At 45.4% G+C, this 27,957-nt stretch overlaps 1 protein-coding gene across 1 annotated transcript in view; it reads right to left on the bottom strand.

Moving 5' to 3' along the window:
* Positions 1-27,957, bottom strand: part of SLC22A16 (solute carrier family 22 member 16) — a 963,109-nt gene that overhangs the window by 328,500 nt on the left and 606,652 nt on the right. The window contains exon 4 of the mRNA XM_069607763.1: positions 27,368-27,917. Within this exon, the coding sequence (XP_069463864.1) occupies positions 27,368-27,917 (550 nt within the window). The remainder of the gene's footprint in view (positions 1-27,367; positions 27,918-27,957) is intronic.

Below are 27,957 nucleotides of genomic sequence, written 5' to 3' on the forward strand. Positions count from 1 at the left end.
GCAGAAAAGCAGTGCAGCTTGGGGGAGCACACAGAGGGGGAAAACCATATGGCAATGGCCCGAGATCAATAATTGCCAAATTCCGCTGATACAAAAGGTAAGGTGGAAGTGATGACAAGGGCCAAACAAGGTTCAAAGATTAAGATCTTCCAGTGCTTGTCAGGCCTGACGTTGACCTGACGGAGAGACTGCTGCCCGCTCACGCAATGGCTCATGAGCAGGGAATTAGATATCAGTGGGCATACCCATTTGCATTGAAGTTTGAGTTTGGGCCATTAGAGTACTGAATAACGGCAGTTGGAGAGGTGGAGTAGGCCCTGCAACTCCTGATGTCGGAAGCCGAAGTGATACAGGTGGAGTGTGTTGCGTCCAACAACAAACAAGAGCGGTGGGAGCACGGGACTGGCCCCCACGGCGACAGAATGGGGAGTTCAATTTATGTTGAAGTTTATGTTCAATTGTTTACGAGATGAAGGGGGGATTGTAAGGTAACAGGGTATGGATCAAGGAAAGGTGGACGCATCCAGGGCTGTGCAGCATGGGGTGTATGGTGGGGCTTAGATAGTGTTATGTTATAGAGATGCTTCCTGGTCTCATGGTTGAGACAGTGGCATAAAGTGGGAAGGGCAGGAAAGCAGTGGGGACGCTCAATGTGAAGGTTCTCAACTCCCCTACCAAAAGGTCCTTGGTTGCCCATGAATTCTGTAATGCTTCTCTAGATGTGCTCTTTGTGCAGGGAAAGAGAATGAAGGTGGGGGATGAGGGGCCAATTAGAGAGGCTGGAGGAGGGCAGGTCTACTTAGCATCTGGAAAGGTGAAGTGGGGGGAGTGGGAATTATACTCCACAAGCGCCTCTGAATGATGGGAGCAGAAATGACAAGGATGTTTGATGGATGCCTGGTAGCAGTGCAGGTCTCCTTAGAGGGGATCCAAGTGGTGCTGGCTTCAATCTATTGCCCTGACCAGGGTCAAACAGCATTCAATGCTGTAGTGCTGGATGCAGTCATGGCAATGAGGGTTGAAATCATGATAATGGTGGGGGGGACTTAAATTCATGGACAGACAAGAGCTCCAATGAGGGCCCCAAAGAATTTGGGAGCCCTGGGATGTCCCATAGAAGAAAGGGGGCTCATAGACGCCTGGAGACAGTTGCACCTGGGTCAGAAAGGCTACACATTCTATTCGCTACCACACACCACATACACCAGGATTGACTATATGTTGTTGAACAGAGACCAGAACAGTAGACTCTGCCGCTGTGAGAACAGGCCGGTGAGATGGTGAGACCATGACATGGTTAACATGACAAAGGATATAGTGGGGCTAAGAAGAGCTGACGCAAAGTGCAGGTGTAACAAGTTACTCTGGCGAGACAAGATATTCGCGGAGCAGCTGAGCAAGGATATGGAGGAGTACTTTGCTCTGAATGACATGGGAGAGATAGACCTGAACACGCTGTGGGATGCAGTGAAAGCCACAAGTAGGCGACACCTGATGAGGGAGGCCCGTATGAAAAGGGAATGTAAGGAACTGGAAGACACTCTGCTGAAAGATATAGCAGAAAGGGAAATACGACTGCACTCAGGAGAGGGCTATGAGGAGGAGATCCTCAGGGTCTTACAACGCAAATGGGCTGAGCTCACTGGGGCTGGGGGACACAGTGAGAAAACTGTGGTTTAACAAACAGAGGTTTACACAGTGAGAAAACTGTGGTTTAACAAACAGAGGTTTTAGGAAAAATGAGACAAGGTTGACGCACCGCTGGAAGCAAGGCTCAGGCGCAGAGGACAGACAGATGGGTAGCAGAGGTATGCGACATAGAGGGGCACGAGAAGACAAAACTGGGGAAGATAGAAGAGTGCTTTGCGAAATACTACAAAGGCCTCTACAAGAACGAATTCCCTGAGAGTGATGTGGCACTGAGGGATTACCTTTGTGACACATAGATGGTAGCGCTAACCCACGAGGAGATGGCATTTATAGATAGCCCAATCAAATCGGAGGAGATAATGGGTGCCATTAATAGACTCCCAAATGTAAAAACGCCAGGAGAGGATGGGTACATAATCGGCTTTTACAAGCAATTTGTTTGTTTAATAATATCTTGGAAACTGGGTCTGCACTAAAATCTTTTGGTAAAGCACTTATCTCAGTACTACCAATGGAGGGGAGGGATCCGTGTCTCTCTGAGTCATACCGCCCGATAACCTTGCTCAATCGTGATGAGAAAATATTCACAAGGCTATTAGCCAAGAGGCTAGAGGAGAAGATCCCCTGCTTTGAACACCCTGATCAGGTTGCCTTCATTATGTGACGACAGGGAGTGGACACGAGGCAATCTCATGGAGCTAGCAACTGAGGAGAAGGGGCACTATGCTGTGATTAGTTTTGATGCAGAGAAAGCCTTCAATCGGGTGGAGTGGCAGTTTCTGTTTGCAGTCCTAAGTAAATTGGGTTTCGGGGATAGGATGCTGTAGGCAGCTAGGGCAATATACCCGGAGCCAACGGCACAAGTGGTAGTCAATGGTAAGATGTCTCCCGAATTCAGTTAAGGTAGAGGCCTAAAGCAAGGTTGCCCGCTGTCACCTCCATTGTTTGCCTTGTCTGTGGAGCCATTGGGTATCAACATTCGGAGGGACAAGTTGGTGGATGGCATCGGAGTAGGGGATGCAGAGTACAAACTTGGGATGTACACAGATGACATCCTTCTCTACATTGGGAACCTGTGCAATTCGATCTGGTGCACGCTACAAATTATTGAACACTATGGGCGAGTGTTGGTATTTAGTGTTAACATAGATAAATAAACCATATTCCCATTTAGCCGGAAAGAGCACATCTCGGTCGAAGAACTGCAGGAGTTTGGGATTCCTATTGAGAGTCAAGCAATCAGATATCTGGGAGTGCGCCTCACCAGGAACCTAAATACCATTTATGAGGCTAACTCTCCTCCCCCCTTTGCTACATAAGGTATTTGCATAAATGGAGGCATGGTTTCAGCTCACACTGTCATGGCTAGGGAGATTAAATGCAGTGAAAATGACTCTGCACCCCAAAATCATGTACCTGTACCAAATGTTGCTGATAGCAATGCCAGAAGAAGACTTCTGGGAACAAAGGCATAGGATCACTAGGTTTATATGACAGGGGCAAAAACATAGGGTAGCTTATAATGTATTGATACAGCCCAAGGGAAAGGGAGGGGTAGGACTGCCGAACATGCACACTTATTTCAGAGCAGCACAGTTCAGAGCGATACTCCCTCTAATTCTTAGAGGAACAACAAGCTCTCCAATCACTCCCTCTTTTGTAAGTATCTATGCCTTCTTCACTCCAATCCTACTCTGCCCATCCACTTTCTAGGAATGCTTTCTTCTTTTTTTGCTCTTGTATCCTGCCGCCTCCATTTCTGCAATACTGCCTGCCTTTTCATCAGGTTTGTCAGAAAAGCATTTCCAACAGTTGTTTTATTTAGTTGTGAATGTTTTTTCAGCAGATTCACATCATTGCGACAGAATGAGAGGAGGAGGGAATGCTCAGCTTTTTTGATTTCGCTATGTAAAATGATGGTGGGTTTTCACTCAGAACGTGAGCTCTCCTAAACAGACCTCACACTCCAAATGCTCCATGCTAGAAAATATATTTCACACATGTGTACATTGCTGGATCCTGTCTTCTGACACAACAGCAGCTGAAATGTGATTTGGCGACATGGCAGCTACACAGTAACATATGCATTTATTAAGCAGCCTGCTGGACTCAAATGAATTCCAACAGCCATGGGATGGCTTTAACAGTGGGTACCCATGTTTCAAAATATATGTAACTGCATATCCACATGGTCTGGTGGCAGAACTGTGGTAAATGTAAATATAAAAGTATATCTAGTTTGATATAATGGCCTATGGGGAAATCTGGTTAAAACTGCTAAAACCCAATCTTATACATAATTATAACGATGGCGAAGGGCATCGCTCATTGCTATATTATTTCAATAAGTTAAACAGTAAACGTACTGTATTTGGCGCTGACCAAAGTCTAGATTGCACTTTCCAGAAAAACAAAGTACATGAAAGACTGGGGAATCACCACCAGTATTGACCGGGCCCTTGTTGTAAATACTATTTCAAAGTCTATGCATACGTAAAGAACAATTCTTCAATCTTCTGGATTATGTGTTACATCCTTTATTGATGTTGCTCCATCAATATTAAAGTACCACCTTTTCTACATTATATCCATAATGCGAGAACCCTTCTGGCCACCGTTTTTTTTGCCACATATTGGTTTTTCACAAAACCTTGGATAATAAGCGTTTAGTTCACCAGACTACTGGCGTACATGTTGACTTTGAAGACAAGGGAGTTTAATCACAAAATAGGCTTCACATTTGCATCAGAGATCGCCCTGATGAAGGACAGAATGTCCGAAAGTATGCAAAACAAAACCCAATATTATTTCATTTTATTATTTCAACCTGATTTCCACTGACATACAACTGAAGGGCCATTTCTGTATTAGTGTCTGGGCCTGGATGTTTCACCCACAGCACATGGTGGGTCTGGCGCAGGAAGCTGTTTGTGCTCTACTGAGAGAGCAGGCCATATCTCCCCCAGAGGTGGGGTGAGGGCTTGGACCTTCAAAGGGATCCCTGTGACATAATGGGAAAATCACACCAGGTAGATAATTATCAGAGACCTTTTGTTCTCAGGCAGAAAGGAGACGGGGAAGTACATTGTATCTAGGGCGAGGACATGTACACAGGAGAAGGGTCCAGCCATCTTGAATATGTCCAAGCCACACTTCCTTACTGTCACCCACCTAATGGATGGGGTCCCTTCTCAACCTGGGCCAGGAAGCCTACCAGGTTGTTTGCCAGAGTCAATCCTGCCCCAGATGCAGCGTGTTGGAGTTGGGAGGGCCCCTGTCTTTGTCCCTTAGACCTGTGCCTGGTTAAATGATCAAAGTACAACTTCGTTTTACTCCATACCTGCTGTGCACCATGCTGGCCAGTGTTCGTTCTCATTTCCTTAGGAACACGAGAACCAGGATTCCTACCTGTGGAGACCAGAGCTTGCAGTGCACCGGAGAGAGATGCAGCGACAAGCAGAGCAGCTGAGGAACACTGCATATATCCAACCAGCAATCCGGAAACTCCACTCTATCAGGGTATGAAAAGGGGCAATGCTTAGGCTTATCATCTTTTATATGCTTTCTGATGCCTGTAACTTGACCCTGAGGAAAGGGATGCCTGTGGCTGTCCTGGGGAAACAGCTAAGGGGGGATCCAATGGAAGGAGAATGGGAATTACGAAATGGGCCAGAAGGTTCAAGCCAGTGTGGGCAGTTTGGGTGAGGTCAAGGGAGAACAAGGCAGACCAAGAGACCAGGCAGAGGAAGGACGGGACACACAAGCATGAAGAAGGATTACAGAGAGCACGTGCAAGGTGAGGTATTGGTTGCTGAAAGTAGTACTTGGGTGCGAGGGAACGTGCAAAAGTGAGTGAGACTAATGAAGAGTATAGGGGTGTGAGTGATAGTGGTTGGGAAAGGGGGCTGGGAGTGTGAAAGGAGGGTGAATGTGGGAGGTGTGGGTGGAGTATAGAGTAGGTTGAGGAGAGTGTGGTAATGTAAGGAGAGTGTAATGGGAGTAGAAAGTAGTAGTGAGTAACAGAAGTGGTGAGTAGAACAGAGTAGTGGGAGAGCAGAGCAGTAGGAAGGGCGAGTAGGAGAGAGTTATGGAAGTGAAAAGTGGGAAGAGGGAAGAGTAGTAGCAGTGGAGAGTAGTAGGGAGGAGAGTGGAGTGGGGAGCGTGGGGAGTAGCGGGTAGAGTAGAAGTAATGAGAAGAAAAGAGAGGGAGTGAGAGAACATCACGGGGACAGAAGAGGAAGGGAGAGAGTGAGAGATAGGAGAGACGGTGGGAGGAAGAATAGGGAGGAGGGAAAGGATATAGTGAGAAAATCAGGGCAAAGAATACTAGGGTGTTAGAGCAAAGGACATGTGGAGCCTGGGCAATTGGTAGGCACCTATTCCAATCATAAAGATCATTGTTATTCGTATGGGACTTCTGTATATGATCCTGCTAAGAAATCCCAGAGGGGAACAGCCAAATTGAGATTTTATATATTTTGCTTCATGCTAAAGGCCAGCCTCTAAGCACAGGACCGGGTTCGAATCAGTGATGCTGTGCATTGGCTTGCTTCCAATGCAAACACGTTGCCCCTGAGCTAAGCTATTTGCCTTTAGGCCATCCCACCAGTCTGTCAGCTGCTAGGTAGTATGGGTTACCAATCTCTAGTGACCATTTTAGCAGTTAGGGACGCCTGGGATAGGGCAGTAAAATCCCACTAGAGAGGAGATAGAGAGACAGCCCTTAGTGAAGCCCTTTTCCAAACCCTTGAACTATCTTTGAGAGTTGGTGTGTTCACGAGTTCATCTGTGACACACTCAACACTTTGAAATGTTTAAAGCACCTTAAAGCTGCGCTTTATTTATTGGGTACTTATAATGGGCCTATACATAATGTGTTTCAAGGCGCAAAGATCTGAACAAGCTTCTTAGTGCTATGAGCTGTTGCTGCTTGTCAACCGCATCATGTTACTGGCAGACATTATCTGTTGCTCCAAGCAACCCCCGCTCCAATACCTTCCTTAATCCCTCTGTTCCTCATCTACGCTGTGCATCCTCAATGTTTTACTCCTCCCTCCCTGCTCTCCACCACGAGAATGTACTACACACCTAGGACAAAAAAACACTTACGTCCACTCCTTTATATCTGCACTGAAGCTCCACCTCCTAAGTCTTGAAGGATCACTCTACCATGTGTTGTGACCTTCCCCTGGTGCATGTATCTTTTGATCCCTAAGATTAATTAATCAGTTATTCATTGTCATTCTCTCATATATAAGGCACCTGTTACAGGGCTGCCCCAGGCACTAATGTGCTTGTTTCAAGTTAACGCGCCTTGTTCACGTAATAAATGCACATTTTGTTCCACTGGTCTTTGTGGACTATGCTCATCCATACAGGCAGAATATCTTTCCCCTTTCTTGCTGCTATTTGTACTTATACCACACAAACCTAGATAAGAAGCCATAGAGTGCTTCACAATGTGAGCAGTCACACAGATTGTAAAGGTGCATCTGGCCGTCAGGTACTGAGAGGGTCTACCCAACTGGTGATCCAATGTCTGTATGATTATCTGAGCAATTCTTTGAATAGCACGGTCTTGGTCCATGCGCTTATCTGTTGGTATAATGTTACAACGTTTTGGCACAGTCTAATGATGCTACAGTTTTGGGAAATGTGCTGGCCTGTCAGGGTGCATATTTTCTCAGCTATTTATGTCAGTACTCGGTTAGCCACAGATTTCCATGTGATACAGGCTGCCTTAAAGATGATCGTGTTAGATATGTGTAGCCATTTTAGGTTTCCTCGGTTGGGAGAGATGTGATCATATTTTTTGGTGCCAGCGATAAACGTGCTGCAGAATAATTAACTGTTGGGAATGGGATGATGGTTATGGCCGAGATGCCAAAGAGGAGTGCGTTCCACCGGCCAGATGTGATAGAGCCAGGAATTGAACAGTAGCCTGGTAGTCAGAGGAAGGCAAGAATGTTTGTGTTCACACAGTAATATTACTTGGTGCAAGACCTACTGGGCCCTGTTGGTGATGTGATGTTTGAAGGAGAGACTGGAGTCAATGATGAAGCCTAGTTATTTGGTACTTCGGGCAACATTCTGAGAGAACCTTCGGGGTTCGTGTGTGCTAGAAATTAATGCACAAGTCTTTTACTTGTATGATTTTGGAGCAATTTGTTATTCAAGACTGAATGAGTGTGAGGCAGCATTTAATTCCAGTCATTTATCCAAAGTGCAAAGCACTTAGGTAAATTATACCACATACATTTGAAGTTTCGGAAGACAGCATTATGAGTCTTACTAGACGGACAAATAAGCCAAACATTACAAAGGGTATCCCTTTCTGAGGTTGGATGTGAGCTTTTGAGGGCATAACAAAAACTACTGAAAATGCTTCTAGCACTGTTGGAAACTAAATTCTCTCAATTTCCTAACCTTTTCAATCATTCACCGTTCCCCCTTTACTAATACCACAAACTCTTCCCTCACCTCTGAGTCCAATTACCAAGTGACACATATGAGTGGACATTTCAAAGGCCCGTTGCCTAAGTCACACAAATTCAATGCAGCCAACTGCATCATTCTTATACTAACAATTAACTACATTTTAAAGGACCCCCCCAGTTCAATTATCTAGGTAAGAGGAACATCAAATGTGAGCATGAAACCTGACATTTATGTAAATATGTATTTACATTTAAGTCAGAAGTTGCAATTCATATTAATAATTTTGCTTCTGAAAAAAAGGACACATTTGAAAACTTGGAAAAATAAATCATGCAGCCAGAGAAGTTAAAATAATGTTTTTTTGTGTTTTGAATGAGCATTACTTTTTTATGAAATTACATTTCCATATGTCAGCTTGTGATGCATTTTCTGACTCACAGGCAAACTTACCTGTGAGAATATCATCACGCTTAAGCCATATTTCTCACAATTATTTAAAAACAATATTAAATCTATTCCTTCTAAAACTGTGGTGTGACGAAGGACCAGCAGAAGACAAGCCAGAAATTAGGTTCAACACCTTTATTTAGAAACAAAAGGTTGTGTGGGATAAACTCCTACAGGTGATACCTAGTGATGTGACTAAAACTGAAAAAGGGATACCTGTACTAAGTGTCAGGATGGATTCAGTCAAAAAGTGAATTGGCCTAATGCGGGACCACCTATCCATTCGGGATTCCCTAATCTAAAACAGTGTATAGCCATCAGTATGCATTTTGGCTCAAAACTCACAATCTTTGAGCTATCGCACCCATCTCGCTAGTTTACTTTGATCCCAGTGATATAGCATCCAGTTTGCTTCTTGACCAACTACTACAAGCAATTATTTCTTGACAACTTGCTTTGGATCTGGTGTAGGCATAGATATTGTCACTCTCGTGCAGCAGGTTGCCCTCCTGGGCTGGTAATAATACTAATATCCGTAATACCTTAGGTAAACTTCTACCACTAAGTATGTCTTCCTCCTCGGGTGTTTTCAGATATGAGAGATTCTCAGCCACAAGCCTCGGGTCACCCTCCGGGGCCAAAGCAATCAGCCCATAAAGGCCTTTTGTATGTGTTTCTGGTCCCTCAGTCATGTCAGGGGTTGAGCCCTCACTAGACTTGTTCTGTAGAACTGTTCCTTCCTGTTTCCTGGTGTCAGGCAGTGTCTGTGATAGTCACCAGCAGGCATGCAGCTTTTCTTTATTCCTTTCAATCTGGTCTCTGCCAGATAAAGACGTATGTTTTCGGCTTCCTCTCCTTCTCTTGGTCTATCTTTCTGGGTCCACTTGGACTTTCTTCTTCAGGTCAGTATCCCGGTCTGCTGCACTTCCCTTAAATAGCTACAGGGTGTCATAGCGCTTGGTTGTTTGCGAAATGCTCCTTATTGGTGTTCTTTGATTCCATTCACCCTTGTGATCAGATTTGCCTTATCTCTCTGTTTGCTCTCCAGCGTATTTGGACTTTCTCACCTTGCTTCCCAAGCGGATTGTACTTGCATTCCCTCCTTATGCGATTGATTACAATTTCAGAGCAGCAGCCAAGAGTTTAATATGGTGGTGTGCTCTTTTGGGTACAGGCTGAAGTGCCCAACTAGCCAGGTGACTGTACAGCTAATTGTATCCTTCCTGGGTAGTTTCTGCCTAGCACGACCTGCAGTCCCCATTAGGTAACAAATGTTTTCTTTGATCTGTAAACCAGTCTTGGAGCTGTTGCGGGATTATTGGAAATGACTGCGCTCAATGCCCATATTACCATCTTTGGGTGTCGATGGAGGACTATGGACAAGTGCATGAATCACTGCACTTTCCCTGCTATTCGGCAGAGAATTTACCTTAATGGTGGCAATGAATTTCAGTGTTGAGATCTAATTTGTTTTTCTGGGAAGGAAATGTGGGAAGGGGGAAGTTCTGATCAACGCCAGACTGGGGCATACAATTGGCATGGACACCAATGAAAAAGTGGCCCACAGTCTCAAATGATCCTTTTGTGGCCAATCATTTGATAAGTACCCAAGTCGAGTTTTGGGGAATAATGTGTTGCAAATTGTGTACCTTAAAGAATATTTGTTCAGTAACATGTACCAAAACGTCTAGCTGCACAGTTAAATAACTCCTCAAACTGGCTAACTTTGGACAGAAAAACTGCACCCCACAAGGATGTGGGGTCTGCATGTCATTTTGGGCATTGCCTTATACGTCAACCGAAATCTGGTGCTGATGATGTCTGATAGGTGGCCCGAGGTATACCACCTTTTCTTCATGCAAAAAGTAGTTTGGATGGTGATCGCTCCTGTGATTAGTAGACATGGTGAACTGGGGAGTGTGTAAGGCCTCTGGGTAATCCTTCATGTACCAACTTCTGGTAGTTCTTTGCACAGTGTAAGGGTGTCGAAGAAGGATGCTGACACAAAAGTCGCATGGTGGTAGTTACAGCCTTTTATTTATAGAAAAAAAACTCACTATCCCTATCATCTAAGAGAGGTTTCCCTGCCTCAAACTAATACTAAAGGATCTGTCAGAATGTCGGTCAAAATCAAAGTCCACCGTCCTGTGTCACAACCTACTTCTATATTTTACACTACAACTAAAGACTAATATAATCCAACAGAAGGTTCCTTCTCCTGGTATGTGGGTGATGCTCAAAAGAATGTCCTCTTGATAAAAGGTTGCCAAGGGGAATAACTTCCTTCCCCCGACTTGCGGGTTCCCCACAATCTTTGCAAAACTGCACGTTCTGGACCAGGAGAATGACTCCCTTCTCCTGGTACTGGTTTGCACAGTTCACAATAAGGCCATGGAGAATTACTCCCTTCCTCTGGAATCTTTTGAATATGTTAGAAGGGGTTTTGTGTCATCCCCAGTAGAATGACTCCCTTCTCCTGGTATTTGAAGTTATTTTTCGTGCCTTTCAACTTGCTGCATGTTTTTCCACTCTCTCATGGTACCAAATTCCCAAACCCTTCTCTGTTGGTCTATGGACTTAACTTTGCCACTCCACCGAGGAAGTTCTCAGGTTCTCAGATCCTTGTATTGGGGACCCAAAACCTTTTCTGGTGGTCAGCAGGCTTATTGCTGCCACTGCAATGAGGAAGTTCTCCTTAGATGCTCTCTTCACTGTTGCTAGGGTCCCTAACCCTTCTCCGTTGGTCAGTGGTGCTTGGTTCACTCTTCCAGTGTACAGTAGCTATTTCATTACTACTAGGACAAGGGAGCTCCTCCTTGGTGCACTCTACACAGTTCTGTTCCCAGTAGTCCTATAGCTGCCACTGGTGTGAGGAACATTACACTGTGTCCCTTTCTCCGCCTCCCCCGTATCACTACCGGGTCTCCCGTGCCTCTCTTTACCTTCTCTTGGGATGTGGCATGTCACTGGTCCTTCCTGGGATAGAGTTCCTTGTTGGCGGTTTCCGCTATTCTTTCTGTCTGCTTTGATGGTCCCGGTGCACCTTCACGGTCCTCCGCTCCTTACGTTCTTGGCTCCTCTCAGAGCTGCAATGGACTCTAGCAGCCTTCCGCCAGTGTCTTCTGCACAGCCCTTCTTCCAGCACTCACTTAAGAGTTCAAAACTCCCGGCCTCCAGCGGGTCCCTGTCTTCCCCACGATCGGACTTCCTTCAGTCGCTTTTCTCTTTCCTTTTTTATCTTCGGGACTCCGCCCCGGCGCAGCATCAACACCTGCACGGCATTCCTCATGTCTCCAGTGATCCACCTTGGGCCAGTAAATAAGAGTTTGTTACTCTTCATGGTGGCTGTGCTCTTCCTCGCATCAGTATGTTCTGTTCTGGCAATATCCCATGTGCTGCAAAATTACATGGGCTTACTCTCGATGACATAGCCTGGTATGAAAGGAGGGCGGGGGTTAGGGAATGTTGGGAGTGACTTAGCTCAATGGGCTGTACCCTACGTGACTGTCCTTGTCCCTAGCGAGAGAGTCTCTCCCCATGAGGTCAACCCGCATTAAACAACCCCTAAGGGGACTGTTCAGTAGTGGCTGCACCTCCCTAGTCTCATGGGAAAGGGCTCCCCCTTGGGGAAAAGTGACATCACCTTGCGAGTCGTCACAGTAGCCAGTGGGCTTTCACAGACCCCAAAGAATGTCTTGTTCCCAATTAAGTATAGATACACAATGTGATTTGGTCATAGTGGAAAATAGGCACTTCTGCAGATTAGAAATGTGCTACCTAATGTCAAATTACTAGTTGAAGGCAGTTTTGTAGTGCAAGCAAGCTATATTTACCCATCAAAACAATCCTTTTAGCCATTCAATCTTCAGAAAATGTGCAAACAAAGGATTCAGGAATTTCTCACGCATATCATAAGCCTGCTTTCAAATATCAATAGAAGGAAAGAAATACAGAGGACCAGATTTCACATTTTGCAAAAATTATACTTACTAAAAATAAGCATATACAGCTATTGCATTTACACAAATGCAGTGCAGCTCTCCCTAATTAAACATAAGCTCTTGGAAAGTAGGAAGGTTCTTCTAAATATCGGAGAACCTGGTCCTATGTTAATGCGTATGTTGTTTTGCTATTTTTGTAACAAATCTGATCATTGGACATTTAAAATTTGTGTTGCAAGTGAAAAAAAACACTCTTGTAGTGCAATTTGTAAAATGTACAGTATTCGAGATTGAATATTAATTATTTTGGAAAATCACCCTTATGTACAGGAAAAAATAGTAACGCATCACTTACAGTGTGGAATGTTTCCCGTTTGGTAACCGAGCGACCCGTCAATGTGGAACGACTAAATGGCCACCTCACCCCATATCACCTTTCGTCCGACAGGTAACATCTGCCTGGGCATGCTAGAAAGAGGATTGGTATAAAAGCTCCACAGCTAGCCACAGGTGTACGAAAAAAAGAAGGAATTGCTGTACCAATCGTGAACAAGCATACAAGCAATAAAAGGAGGGAGGAGTCTGGCAGTATGAAGTTGACAGCAGTTAGAATGCAGGTCCGGAACGCAGGATTGTCCACAAATTTGTGACTGCAAACAACCTGGCGCAGAGAATGGTAACCATCTCTTAAAAATATTTGCCTGGAAAAGCCAAGCAGTAATTGCAGTTTCTGAGGAATGCTTGCCCGACAAAGCCAATAGGCTGGTGTATTCTTTGATGAACACTTACCTGAAAGAGTGGCTGGTGAAGTCCCTAAGAAGCTACGTGCCTGGCAAAGCCAAGAGGCATGTGCGGTCTCTGAAAAATATTTGTCTGACAAACCAAATGGCTGTTGAAGTCTCTAAGGCAACAGTTGCTTGGAAAAAAGCCTAGAGGCTAGTGAAGTCGCAGAGGAATGCTCGTTTGACAAAGCCAAGAGGCTGGTGAAGTAGCCAGATGAATACTTTCTAGTGAAGTCTCTGAGCCTGAAAAAGCCAAGAGGCCGAGGAATGCTGGACTGAGAAATCCAAGAGATTGATGAAGTCTGCGAGGTAACACTCACCTGACAAAGTGAAGAAGCTGGTGACGGCTCTGAGAGATGCTTGTCTATCAAAGCTAAGAGGCTAATGAAGTTACTGAGGTAGTTCTTGCATGGCATGGACAAGATGCTGGGTGAGTCTCTGATGAACGTTGTGCTGACAAAGCCAAGAGGCTAGTTGATGAATGGAGTCTCTGAAGAATGTTTATTGAATACTACCAATAGGTTCCTATGAACTTCTATATATCCTTCACCTAGTCAAGAGGCTATAGAGAGTTTGACAGAAGCTTGTTGGTCATTATCAAAGGTGAATTAAAGGATTTGGGTTGTTTGACCGTGGGAAAATTGTTTGCGGCAGAATTGACCCTAGTCAATTTCGCCATGAATACGATTTTACAGTGGCCAAACACACCAAACCCATGTCCCCCCAATTTCCCAGTACATCCCCCACATCCTCTACTTACCTTTTCTCCGTCCACCGCCTCTCCTCACGCTGCTGCATCAGTCCCGTTCCTCTAACTTGGGTCGGATCCGACGCCGCAGGGTCCCCTTTTCTTTTTTTCGTCCCCCGCCTCCAATGTTCAGAAAGCATGGGACACCCCTGCAACTCCTCAAGGCCAAAAATACTGAACATGGGGAGCCGGGGACACCCCTGCTGCCACTGCTCCACATGTTCAGTATTTTTTATAATCGATCGAATGGTACTGGCCGAATTCGGTCCAATGTACCATTCGATTGATTATATTCAAGTTGGGAAATTTTGAATTAAAGGCTTACAGACTGAAGCCAAAATGGGACAAAAACCCTCCATAGAATTGTCTCTATTATAAAGATTAATTTTTCAAATTATACAATTCTTTATAAAGAAAAGATAAGTGTTAGGAGGGTTTTTCAGAACCACTATCGGTATAGATTCTGAGTGACCAACCTTGGTGGACCTGTAGGGTTTTCGCCAAATTAGACCAACCATCTCACTGGCAATGTGACTGAGCAGTAAGGCTTACACTAAGAATAGAAGGAGAAAAGTGTAAAGTAGAGGTCACATAAACAATGGTTTCCAAACAATATATTTTCCACAATGGCAAGCTTCAGAAGAACAAGTTACTTAACAACTGGTAACGTTCTTTCGATTGGATGTTCCTCCAACGTATTCCTCATCTTAGATGTATTCCATCCAGCTTTGCTGCTCTTCGGAAATTTTTTCAGCAGAGGGCTCCGTGCGTCGATGTCGTCGAGTCGATGGTCCCTCGAAGGCCTCCGTCGAGGGTGACATAATCGGGTGTATAAGTAGCACGTGCGGCGCCCGTTGGCCTCAGTTCTGTTTTTCCCCTTTTTATCTTTGATCTTGTACTGTGTAGATTGTGCCGGCAGACAGGTATGAGCCTTGGGAGATTTGAGATGGCAATAACCTGGAAAAATCTATTGAGGGGTAGGCTGGGAGGGCGATGAGGAATACGTTGGAGGAACATCCAATCGAAAGAACGTTACCAGTTGGTAAGTAACTTGTTCTTCGAGTGGATTGTGTCCTCCAACGTATTCCTCATCTTAGATAGACTCCCAAAGCAGTATGAACAATTCCTCTGGAGGAGGGGGTAGATTTGTCGATACTCTTAGATGGCATAGTATAGTACTGCTTTTCCAAAAGCTAGCTCCCTAGACTGGGAAGCATCCAGGTTATAGAATTTTGAGAAGGTGTGTTGCGAAGACCAAGTTGCTGCTTCGCAAATAGATCTTATTGGAACACCTCCTTGAAGGGCCATGGAGGAGGCGATACCTCTGGTGGAATGAACCCTTACCCCTTCCGGAGGGTCTTTTTTGAGCTAGTCTGTAGCATTCTGAAATGCAAAGCACAATCCAGCATGAAATTGTCTGTTTTGTCACCGATTTACCCAGTTTCCTTCCTGTATAACCTATAAACAGCTGGTTGTCCACTCAAAGTCTGGAAAGTCTAGAGATATAAAAGCTTAAAGCTCTTTTCGGATCCAACCTGTGTAATCTTTCCTCCTCCTTCGAAGGATTGGGTGGAGGATAGAATGCGGGTAAGACAATTTTCTGACTTAAATGAAAATCAGATATTACTTTCGGTAAAAATTATGGTTTTACCCTCAACACAACTCTTTCCTTATAGAACACAGTATAGGGTGGCCCAGAAGACAGTGCCTGCAATTCGCTCACTCTTCTTGCTGATATTAGAGCAACCAAGAAGGCTGTTTTCCACGTTAGTAATCTTAATGGACATGTGTGCATATGCTCAAAAGGAACACACATTAAGAATTTTAGGACTAAATTTAGATCCCAGATCGGTACTTGAAATGGGTGAGGAGGAAATACATTAGTGGGTCCTTTTAAGAATTGTATTATCAAAGGAATTTTGAAGTAGGAGCATTCTTCCGATGAGCGCTTGAAAATGGAAAGCGCTGCAAGGTAACCATTTATTGTTCCAATATTCAGACCTCTACGTGCTAGGGTCAGAAGGAAAGATAATACTTCCGGAATAGAACATAGGAAAGGATCGACATTCTTTTCTCTGCACCAGTTGCAAAACTTTTTCCAACGGCAGCGGTATAGAGACTTTGTTGCTGGTCTTCTTGCCGAAAGCAACACCTCCATAACGTCATCTGCAAGGTTCCAATCCCTGTATCTCAGCCTTTCAGATACCAAGCATGAAGGTTGAGCGTTTTGACCTCTGGATGGAGAACCTGACCCTCCATTTGAGAGAGAAGGTTCTCTCTCTGAGGAAGACGTACTGGGGGACAGATGGACATGTCTAGAAGGTCCGGGTACCACGTTCTCCTGGCTCAATCCGGGGCAATTAGGATTATGCGGCTCCGAAACCTTCTCAGCCTCCTGATGACCTGAGGAATGACGGGAATCGGAGGGAACGCGTACAATAGTGGGAAATTCCACTCCACCACGAACGCGTCCCCCAGGGCTCCTCTCGGGGGAAATTCCCTTGAACAATACCTTTCGCATTTTCGGTTGATTCTGGTTGCAAACAGGTCTACTTGAGGGGTTCCCCAAAGGGCGAAGATCTCTTGAATGACTTCCTGAACCAGTTCCCATTTGTGGGATACCGTGTTCTGCCTGCTCAGAGCATCTGCCGTCATATTCTCTTCCCCGGCTAGATGAATTGCTGTTAAAGAGATTCCTTCCTGAATCGCCCAATACCAAAGCTGCACTGCCTCTCTGCACAGGGGTAGAGACCCCACACTTCCTCTTTAGTTTAAGTAATGCATGGCCATTGTGTTGTCCGTCATTTTCAGGACATGCTTTCCCCTGACAGATGGCAGGAAGGCCTTCAGCGCTAGTCTGATTGCCCTCAACTCTAAAAGGTTGATATGTAGTTTGGACTCCGATGGAGACCAACAACTGTTGATTGTCAAATCGTTGGCATGAGCTCCCCACCCCAGGAGTGAGTCGTCCGTCACTACTGTGATCTCCGGCCATGGTTGCCAAAAAGGTTCTCCTTTTAGGCTGTTCTCTGTACAGGTCCACCATAGAAGGTCTTGCCTGACCTTGTTCGGAATCTGAAGAAGATCCGTCATTTGACCAGAGAACTGGGACCACTGAGTCTTTAGGGCCCATTGAAGGGATCTCATCCACAAGCATGCCTCTGGCACCAGAAAGATGCAGGATTCCATTAGGGTGAGCAACCTTAAAAAGTCATAAGCCTGGAGATTTTGGGCATTTTGGAATTTGGAAACCATCTGAAGAATGTCTTGAGCCCTCGACTTGGAAGGCGAGCTCTTTCCCAAGGACGTGTCTAATACAGCTCCTATGTACTGAAGCTGTTGGGAAGGTGTCATCTGTGACTTCTTGAAATTGAGGGAGAAGCCCAGTTTGTGGAGGAATCGGCAGGTGACTTTCAGATGATCAAGTGCTTGCTCGGCAGAACGCGCTCTGATCAACCAATCATCCAGGTAGGACATGAATCCCCCCTCTCCTGAGGTGCGCTGCCACCACTACCATTAACTTGGTGAAGACCCTCGGGGCGGATGTCAACCCGAAAGGCAGGACTCGAAACTGATAATGTGAGTCGCCAACTACGAACCCCAGGTATTTTCTGTGTTTGAGATGAATCGGCACATGAAAATAAGCATCCTGGAGGTCCAATGACACCAACCAGTCCTGAAGTTGAAGGGCCTGAAGGATCTGAGAAAGGGTAACCATCTTGAACTTGTCCTTTCTGAGGATTTTGTTCAAATTTCTTAAGTCCAAGATGGATCTCAGTCCTCCGTCCTTTTTGTGGATCAAAAAATATGGGGAGTACCATCCCTTCTTCCTCTCTGCTGCAGATACTGGTTCTATATCACCTTTCTCCAGTAGGGTTAAAACTTCCTGCTGTAGGAGCGGGTTTGAAGACTTCAACGGGTGTCTCCCTGGTGGATTGCTTTGAGGTTGCGTTAGAAAAGGAAGGCAGTAACCTTGTGCTATTATTTCTAGAGCCCAAACATCTGAAGTAATGGATCGCCATTCTTGTAGATGCTGTGACAGCCTGCCCCTACAGGTGTTTTGTGATGCAAGTCCTCAAAGCGGTTTTGTGGCGGATGTTGCCGCCGCTGATGGCAGAGAGGCTGGAGCTGGTTTAGCACGTTTTCCTCGTCCACCACGAGTGGCCTTTTTCTGGCCCCTTTGACTGGCCATTACTCCCGCCTTTCCATATAAGGTGTAGTAACGATAGGATCGTCCCCTCCATGACTGTCCTTGCGCACGAAAAGGCTGAGGTTGCCTAATAGCAGCTCCTAAATATTTGGCAGCTGCTTTTGAGGTCTGCAACCTCTCAAGGCTCTCGTCAGCCTTGTTGCCAAAAAGGTGAGACCCGTCAAAAGGCATGTTCAGAAGGCGGTTCTGTACGTCCGGTGCGAAACCCGACTTCCGTAACCACGCAAATCTGCGCATTACCGTGCTAGTGCCCATGGACCTGCTTACACTATCTGCACTGTCCAATCCAGATTGAAGGGATTCCTGCATGGCTTCCTTTCCATCTCTAACGATGGCGAGAAACCCTTCCCTTTCTTCCCCTTCTGGTATGTGCTCCGCCGCCATTGCAATGCACTCCCAAAGAGTGTATGAAAATGTTGCCAAGGCACATTTGGAGTTGGCAGATTTTAATGCCATGCTCTCGGCTGAAAATACCTTCGGTGCCCAACCATCCACATGCTTATCATCCCTGTCTGGAGGGATAGACGGGTATGCAAGTTTGTTAGAAGCTGTGGCTGCCTGTATGACCAGACTCTCGGGAGTTGGGTGTTTGGACAGATAGCCGGGGTCGCTACTGGCCGGGTGGTATTTTGAGGTGAGGGATTTATTTGCCGGAGGAAAAGAATCTGGAGTTTCCCAATTCTTGGCCACCATATTTTGCAGGGCTACATGAAAGGGTAGTACTGGGTCTTCAGTGGGACCATGGTCCAATATATCTGTTAAATCATCCTGATTAATTGGGCTGATGGTTTAGCCCATCCTAAGTAATCTACTACCTTTGTCATTAATTGATGCTATGATAGACTGGCATGTTCTCCCGGTTCTTGTCTGCCAAAGTCATTTTCAGGAGATGTGTCAATGCCACTTGCAGTGTGTAATGATTCCACCAAGTCCCTCATTCTGCTTTCTTCTGAAATCAAGCATTCTGGGACATTTGGGGTGTCATATTCCAGCCCAAAAGGTACATTCTCCTCATTAGATCTCTCCTGTTCCTCAAAAATTGGGGTCAGGGATTTGAAAAATTCCTTTCTGGGGAGAGGCTTGAAAACCTTCTCTGGGAGGTCTAGTGCCTTGCTCTGAGGACAATACAGGTTTTGTAACCTTATTCTTCTCTTTTTCTGGTTTCCCTGGCTTGGCTGCAGCCTTTGGCGCCGAGGGTTTCGGCGTCGACGTCGATAATGGCGTCGACGACATCGTGGTCGTCGACAGGGTCTGCTTCGAGGGCGTCGAGGCGACCTTCGAAGATTTTCCCTTCGAGGTATGATGGGTCTCGGATGGCGTCGATGACCTTGAGCGGTCGACTCGACACAAGCGTTTTTCACTCTGCGTCCTGGAAGGTTCCCTATCCTTCCTTTTTCGATCACCCGGGCTCTAGGGCGCGCGAGTGTCGGAGCGATAACGCTCCCGGCGCGGACCGAGGCTTCGCTTTTTCAAACACCTCCATCATTTTGATCCTGAATGCTTCCCACTCTTCGGTAGACAAATGTTTCGTGGGGCATTTCATCTTTTTTGGAGACTCGTCTGACGATGAGGTGGAGGGAGACCTCTGGCGTCGTTTCTTCAATCTTTTTGACGAGGACGACGAGCGATGGGAATCGCTACGGGACCTCGATCGATGCCTTTCGCGTCAAGGAGAATTCTCCTAACGGGATCTCGACTCGACGCTAGAGGTTTTTCGATCGGTTTTTCGACCTACCTGTAGCTTTCCTCTCCTCTCTCGCAAGGCCTTCCCCGTCATCGCCTGACACTTCGTACAGGCCTCCATGTCGTGGCCTTCTCCGAGGCACCACAAACACTCTCGATGCGGGTCCGTGATCGACATTTTTGACCCGCACGATTTGCACCTTTTGAATCCCGATTTCGGGGTCGTGGTCGGCGTCGATGACGAGGACATATTTCGTATTATATATTCTCACAGAACTCGAGGCGCGCCGAATGTCCGAAGCAACGTATACTGCGGAAAAACGGAACTGAGGCCAACGGGCTCCGCGCGTGCTACTTATACACCCCGATGACATCACCCTCGACGGAGGCCTTCGAGGGACCATCGACTCGACGACATCGACGCACGGCGCCCTCTGCCAAAAAAATTCCGAAGAGCAGCAAAGCTGGATGGAATACATCTAAGATGAGGAATACGTTGGAGAACACAATCCACTCGAAATATACTTATGTATTACAACAAGAATATTGCATTATGTTCTGTAATCTACAAGCTAGATAAAAACATTTCTACATATAAACAACACAACATTGGCATCCACTTAGGAACACCTACCACACTTTAGATCCTAACAGTTTGTCACAAGGCTTATAATGTTAAAAGCAGGGCTCAAGTCGAGGGTACAGGCAGGAGGATGCAGTCCACCAATTTTTTTTCATATTCAATCTTCTTTGAATTTATGCATTAATGCCGACCACAGTGATCGAACCACAGTCGTCAGGTTTGCAGGCCGGACATTTCACCACTGCACTATACAACCTGATGAAAAATAACAAACAACTAAATGTGAAATGTCCCATTTCGGTACTGCATGTTCCAGGGAAAACATTTGTATTGGTTCTTGGAGTTTAAAACATGCACACCTTTTAATGTTTTCAAAAACACAATTAGGAGAAAATATCCTCTCTTGGTTTTGTGTGTGTGTTGATTTTCTGAAAGGCAAATGCCATTCTGTTAAATGTAAGACGGATAATAACTGTCTAAGTGGTTCTGATTTCAACAACAATAGGATAACTGAATCAGACAGATTAAGAAGAACTAACCTGGTCTGGTAGCAGAGACGAGAACAGCAAATTCAGAGCGCAAGGACCACCCCGGGGAGCCTGCCTCCCTCCACCGGAGAGGAAGACCAGCAAGGGAGAAGCATGAACCCCAGGGAAACCCTCTGGGGAAGAAAACCCTGGGCGAAGTAGATGGGCGACCTTCTTCTATGGATGGAACTCCTTCGAGCAGCGACTCACATGAATATTGGATGATCAGGTATGGACTCCTATGGGGAATCGGCTTTGAATAAGCGAGTTGTCCGTCCGTGGACTGGGAGCGGAGGACTCTGTAGATCCCTGGAAGACGAACAGAGGGAACTAATGTTCAGTAAGGAAGGGGGGCTCACTTTCTCTAGAAGGACAGGCTTCTTGCTATTCGTTGTTCATGAGACTGAAAGGTAAGGAGCGAGTGAAATGAAGCGATTCCGAGGGTATGGGCGATTCAGGGTTTTCGCGGAAAAGGTAATCTGCAGAGGAATTCTGAGGAGAAATTAGGAAATAAAAGGAATGAAGACAGAATTCAAAGAACAAATTAGATAGTTGTTCAATCCCTAGATTCGAACTTACGGAGCGCCACTCAAAACAGAAGCGACGCATCGAGCTGAGCATCTTCGGTCCTTTAATGGGATCACGTGACCCGCTGACAACGTCCGCAGAAAACGTGAGGAAACTAGACAGCTGCTTCTCCCATGATCTAGAGCCGCCACCATCCTTAATGTATCTTGGTTTATCAATCCGCACAACCTCCTTCTTCGTAACAAGGACCAACGTCGGAAGGGTGTAACACATTCGTCCTGTAAAATTTGGGTGGTTATGCAAAGCCAATTTAATGAAATGTGCATATTTCTCCTTGATATGCTAATTTCAGGCGACTTCACATCCCATTGCATTTGTTAGGAGTCCTGCCACTTTACTTTTTAGGACTTGACCCCTGGTTAAAAGGCACACCAACACACTGTCAAATTACCTTAAAATATCCAATCCTATCATAGGATCAATTGCCCAGCAATAGTCTCTAAAGATTTCGCCAGCGTTCTCTCATCGGTTTTAGCAGGCTTGATACAATGGTCAGTGTGGTTATACTGACAATTGTTTAAGATGGTACTTACAGAATTTCCATGAAGAAAGAAGGCAGCCGGCAATCAATGGACTATAGAAGTACCTCAGACGAGATTCCTGTATTCAGGCTCCAACCCCAAAAGTATTGCAAAGTGGCTGCAAGAAAGGACTTTATACCCTATTGGATATTATGGGCTGGGGGGGCAACTTAAGAGGTACGCAGCCAAGCCCCTTGACCCTAAGTAAACAGATCAATACATTCAGGTAAGTCTAGGCAGTTGGTGACGAATGCTCCCAATGCTGGTTGTTGTGATAGGGGCCCATGGGTTGTCGGTGCAGAGGCTCATTTTGGTGTCGGAACTGGGTCTGGTGAAGCATTGGTTCTGGTTTCCATTTCATACCTCAGCGTTCTAGACAGCAACAGGAGCAGGACCTCCGACTTCCAACGATGAAAGCAGGTCTGCTTTGAGACCCACAATGATGAAGGACTACAATGTTGCAGCAGTCGGGAAAGGTAGTGTTGTTGTCCAAGCAAGGAACTACAGGTAAAAGAGGACAAAGGACTTCAGTTCTAGAGAGCCTCCTCCAACTGGTGGTGATCAGCAGAACCAAGAGAGACCCTAGAAGATGTTCCAGAGTAAATTGAACAGCACTGGAGGCTGCACGATGTCCAGCACAGAGGAGCTCAGACTCTGGGTGATGCAGATCAGATGCAGGCCCATGGCTTTCATGAGGAGGACATCTATCGAGGTACAATACTATAAACTGGTTGTGCCCACCAGTTCAAGGAAGGGAGACACCTTGGTCCAAAGAAGACCAAGCTTTGCCTTATGGGAATTGGCCTTTGCAATGGCTGCCTCAGAAAGAGCGTCCAGCATTCCTCTGCGGCCTCTCATGCTTCAGATTGCAGGTTCCAGTGATTGACTATGGAAATGGCTCCAGTTTATTTCTTCTGATACAGAAACCTGGACTGTGGAGACCCCAGCCGGACTATCAGGGGATCTGTAACACTGAAACCATGGGTGGCTATCAATCCTAGCAGCAGGCTCATGCACATTCAGGGCATCACTCTAGCTTTGATATGTACTAGGGTTTTTGGGACTCTTTGCCCAGTCCAAGCGAGTCCCAAAGGCTTTTCCCCGAATTTGGCCACAGCCCACAAAAAGGGCCTAACCACATATGGTTATTTCTTCCTGTTGGGGAGGAAGACGGCCAACAAACGAGTGATCTGAAGAGACAGAAATTAAACTGCAAGATTAGCTATTTTCACCACCATATTGGACAAAAGGCTATCCAGCAGTAGAAATAGTTTAAGGTGTACCTAAAAATGGAAAATATGGGTATCACTGCCATCAGCATATCTGGACTACACTGCTTAAGTGAAAAATGCATTTGTGGTAAAAAAGAAAATTCTGGCCCTCACACTCAAAATAAACTCCAAGGTGCCAATGACAGTGTCTCTTGCTTTTCAAAAGTGCCCACAAAGGTTCAAATCCAACAAAAAGGTTCCCAATGAACAATGTTCAAAGTTCAAGAGAATAACTACCTTCCCCAGATTCTTTGTTCCAATATCACAAGTTCAAAAAGAATAATCAGGTTTCAAGAGGATTTATCTCTCCCCCTTGGTATCTTTTCTGTTCTTGGGGAACAGTTCCCTCCCCCAGGCTTTTTCTTCACCTTTTAACTCGTTGTAAATTCTGAGGGTATGCCTCTTCCTAGGGACTTTCCTTTCCTTTATATACTTTCCCAACAGTTCATTATCCCAAGGGCATTACCTTCCTTAAGGTTCTATATAGTTCATAATCCTAATAGCATTATCTTTCCTGAGATTCTTTACAAGTTATCGTTCTATCTTAACCTGGTATACTCTCCTGTCAGGAACTTTTACACAAACACTTAATTTTACCTTCACCTGGTCCACCTTCCTATCAGGACTTTGTTACACAAATACTTAGTTTCGCCTGGTATACTTTCCTGCAAGAACTTTGCCATACAAATACTTAACTTTAGCTGGTATACTTTCTGGCAGGACTTTGTCACACAAATGCTTCTCTTTGAGGCTTGGGTTCAATAACCCACTCATGACTTGTTATACAAATCCTTTCATTTATTTAGTGGTTTTGCTTTTGGCCTACCGCTGTGTTTTCAAGAAGCAACTAACTTTATTAAGCCATCCGGTAACCCACTTGTGCTCTCCGGGTTCACTGGTAACTTTTGGCCTCTCTGGCCTCCCCTCTCTTCGGTTCCCTTCAGTTTGTGTTATTCCTGTGGAGCTGTACACATACGCTGGTAACTCAGTAACCCTCTTTTTCTCACCGGGCTTACCGGCTGCCTCCAGCGTTCCTTCGTTGCAGCCAGATTCAGCGTACAGGCTTCATTGCGCCCGGTTAAGCAATGTACCCTTGCCGTCTCTCTTTCTGAGGTGCGCGGCTCCTGCTGCTCTCTCTCAGCGGTGAGCCGCTGCACCCAGGGTTCTCCTTTCCTCATTTGGATTAGCCTTCATGTCACTTGCTGCTCTGCAGCTCTCCTCTCTCCTTCTCCCGCTCCTTCTCACTGTCAGGTGTAGCCGAACATAGATAAACTTCCTGGCTTGATTATTCATCTTCCAACAACTAGACTGCTCATGTCAGTGGTCCACATACTATCCCTCATGGATAGTAATAAATGTATGATATGATATGATATGGCATTTGTAACACGCCTATACACAAGTGTATATGTAGATCTACATAGAAGTTGGGGAGGAGTGTAACAGTATGCCATTATGGTGTAAATAAATCGGGGGCATGGGACATACAGGAAGCATCCCTTGAAGGCAAGGTGGGGCATGCCACTTTCCCAAATGATATCGTCTGGTCTCCCCAGAAGTCACCGGCCCACAGGTGGTCCTCCCTGGGGGTCCAGACCAGGTAGCGGCTGCCATCTCCTGGCCATATAGGGGGAGGCTATCTCGGGGAAAGGAGTGATGAAGCCATCAGATTTATCACACTAGGCAGAGACTCCCCCTGCTTCCATGAATTGAAATAACAAACTGACTTTTCAAGAAAGTGTAACTTGGAAGCACAATAAAAGCCAAGCCTGCTCTGTGTCTTTCGCTCTGCTATATCCAAGTTCAGACCCCAATAATACAATTACCAGCAAGACCCTGACCACAGCTTCTTGTCATGTTTGGCAGACACTGGCATGCAAATCAAGGTGGTCTACCATCTACATGTGAGCCAGGGCAATTGAAGGGGGTGAGTGACAAGGAATTGGTAGTTGGCCAATGTGGGTAAGGAAAGAGGATACATGCAAGGTAAGGGAAGGGGTATTGAGTTAAGGATTAACAGTTGGCACAAAAGGGGAACAGAGGACTGAAAGTTAATCGTAAGAAAGCAGCGTAAAGGACATTGAGGATGTGGATCAAGGGAAGGACATCAGAGAGTGATGGGGAAGGAAAATAAGGTAAAGGAGGCAGAGGTACACATCTGGAAGGCTGGGTCAGCAGACTGAGAGACGGTTGGAGTGTGTGAGTGACCTGCATGCCACTGTACCAGATTGCAGGTCTGGGTCAACCCCTTTGTTTATTCTGACAAGGTGATGCATACTTGCTTTATAAACATCTGTTTCAAATAGGACTTCTCTCATATTTTGTCAGGTTGGTTTAGCATGTGACTTGATGCTTTGAAAGCCAGATTTATTTGAACAATGTACTAGTTTGACCACTGAATAACAACTTTGCAGAAAGGATTTTGTGGGTTTCAACCCTGAAGTTAGAATAGGCGAAGATGAAGTCACTCCTGCTGTCCACACTGGAAAATGTGTCACCAGGATGCCAGGGCTCAAATCCCTGTCTTCCACACTTCACACATTATGTGACCCTGAGCAAATCAGTTTTCATGACTTCTCCTTAGCTTCCTTAACTATCTGTAGGGAAAGTCTCTGTCATATGGGTTTATAATCTATAGCGTTACTACATACATAATTATAATATTAACCTTTGTATAACGTGCACTGGAGAGGCTGCAGGGCGTCAAGTTAGTGTCTTATGTTGCAGAGGGGTGGCTAGACAGGGTGTCAGGAATGAGTTTTGTGCTGTGGGGAGGATGGAATCCAGATCTGGTTGTGGGCTATCCCCGCTGGCGTTTGTCTCTTCCAGCAAAGTCAGACTCCATGGCTCAGCTATGGGTCTGATCTACCAATTAATTCTCTAGCTTCCCAACCTCTATACATCTGTCTAAAGCTAACGATGTAATGGGATAGGACGGGAGATGTAGCCTGCTGTTAAATTGCAAACTAGGTCACAAAGAAATCTGTGCTCAAATCCCAGATTTCCCATTTCTTCAAATTATATTATTTTGGTGAAATCCTTTTTCTATGTTTGGCAAGTGGGGGAGGTTCCCTGGGCCCTGTGTCCCTAAGAAACCAAAACCATAACTGAAAGATATGATGCATAAAAGGAAAGTGTCTACTATATATACTTGAGAACGTGTGAGTGGGGGAGAGGTTGGAATTGAGTTTAGTTGTACTGGAAGTTGGGGACACTGCATTGTGGGCTTGGGCCAATGCACCATGGGCCAGAAAATTGTGCTTGCCCTTCAGGCCAAAACTTGTCAGAAACAATAGGAGAGATGCAGGTTCAAGACCCACGAACTAGACTGTAATCAATATAAGTAATATGAGATGGGAAACAAAATAGACTTTGATTTTTCATTAGCTCATGTATTCATTAAGATATGATTTGTAAATTTAGAGAAACGATTATCATATCTGTGTATTAGTGCGCTGAACATAAGTCTGCGCTGCTGTGTTTATACATATTTAAGTTCTGTGACTCAAACACTATTCCAAGTGTAGAGCAAATGACATTTTAATGTTGTCTTTCTATCAGCAGGTCTCTAAGACTTGCCGGTACTTGTTAATGGGTAGGATAGCCTTTCATTTTACTGTGTCCTTTGGGTAAATAAGAGTGTGCCGAGAGCGAGAGACTGGTCGTCATAAAAGACACACTTCTGTACAAACCTGTGTTAGGCTGCAATGGCACCGTATAATCAATGATAATCATGTGGCAGGCAATAGCCACTTGCCAAGAAGAGTTGAGAATGCATTATTTACAGTGTGCCACTGGCGTGGTCATAATGTCCCATGTAATTTCCAGATCCAAAAGTTGAAGTTATTAATTCCAGTGGCATGCAACTTCTCACTGAGTACCAACTGTTGTAAAGTGACACCCTCTAAAATGGGCGCCTTTGTTAGCAGGGTAAAACATTTTTTGGTAAGGAAAGTTACGTTAGAAAAACATATTTACCTGCGAGAAACAAATTGAAATATTCATTGCCTCCAAGGTTGACAGAGCTCAGGGAGAAAACATAATATCCCAGACTTCCAGTAAACCATATTAACCAGACGGTAATTGTCCTTCTTGTGATGCTCCAGTTGGAAAACAGATCTATCATGTTGTGTTTCTTAATTGAGTTTGTTTCGTTTTCTTCTGGCATCTTCACAAGTAAGCCTTCTTCAGATAGTGGGTACAGCTCAGAAAGCATCAAAGGCTTGCTCACTCTGTTGCATCTTTGCATTGTGTTCATGAGTGTCTGCACTTCCCCGTTCCTCCCCTGTGACAGAAGCCAGAACGGTGTCTCTGGAAGCTTCCAACAGCACAACACAAAGGGGAGAGTAATAAGTGAGAGGCATATCTGGTAGAGCCACCAAGTCCTGACTAAGTATCCCACTAGGGCCACTACCATGATGCCCACTGCGAAGGCTGCATGGACATGCATGGAAGCCCAGGTCCGGGCTTTAATTCCAACGTATTCTGTCACATATACGAAAATGACAACCAGGTAGCCGCTTGAGACCTGAAAATCAAGGGACATTTTGTTAATTGATTTTTTCATA

The sequence above is a fragment of the Ambystoma mexicanum genome, chromosome 4q (assembly GCF_040938575.1).
Source record: "Ambystoma mexicanum isolate Mex_15411 chromosome 4q, UKY_AmexF1_1, whole genome shotgun sequence".
Taxonomy (NCBI): domain Eukaryota; kingdom Metazoa; phylum Chordata; class Amphibia; order Caudata; family Ambystomatidae; genus Ambystoma; species Ambystoma mexicanum.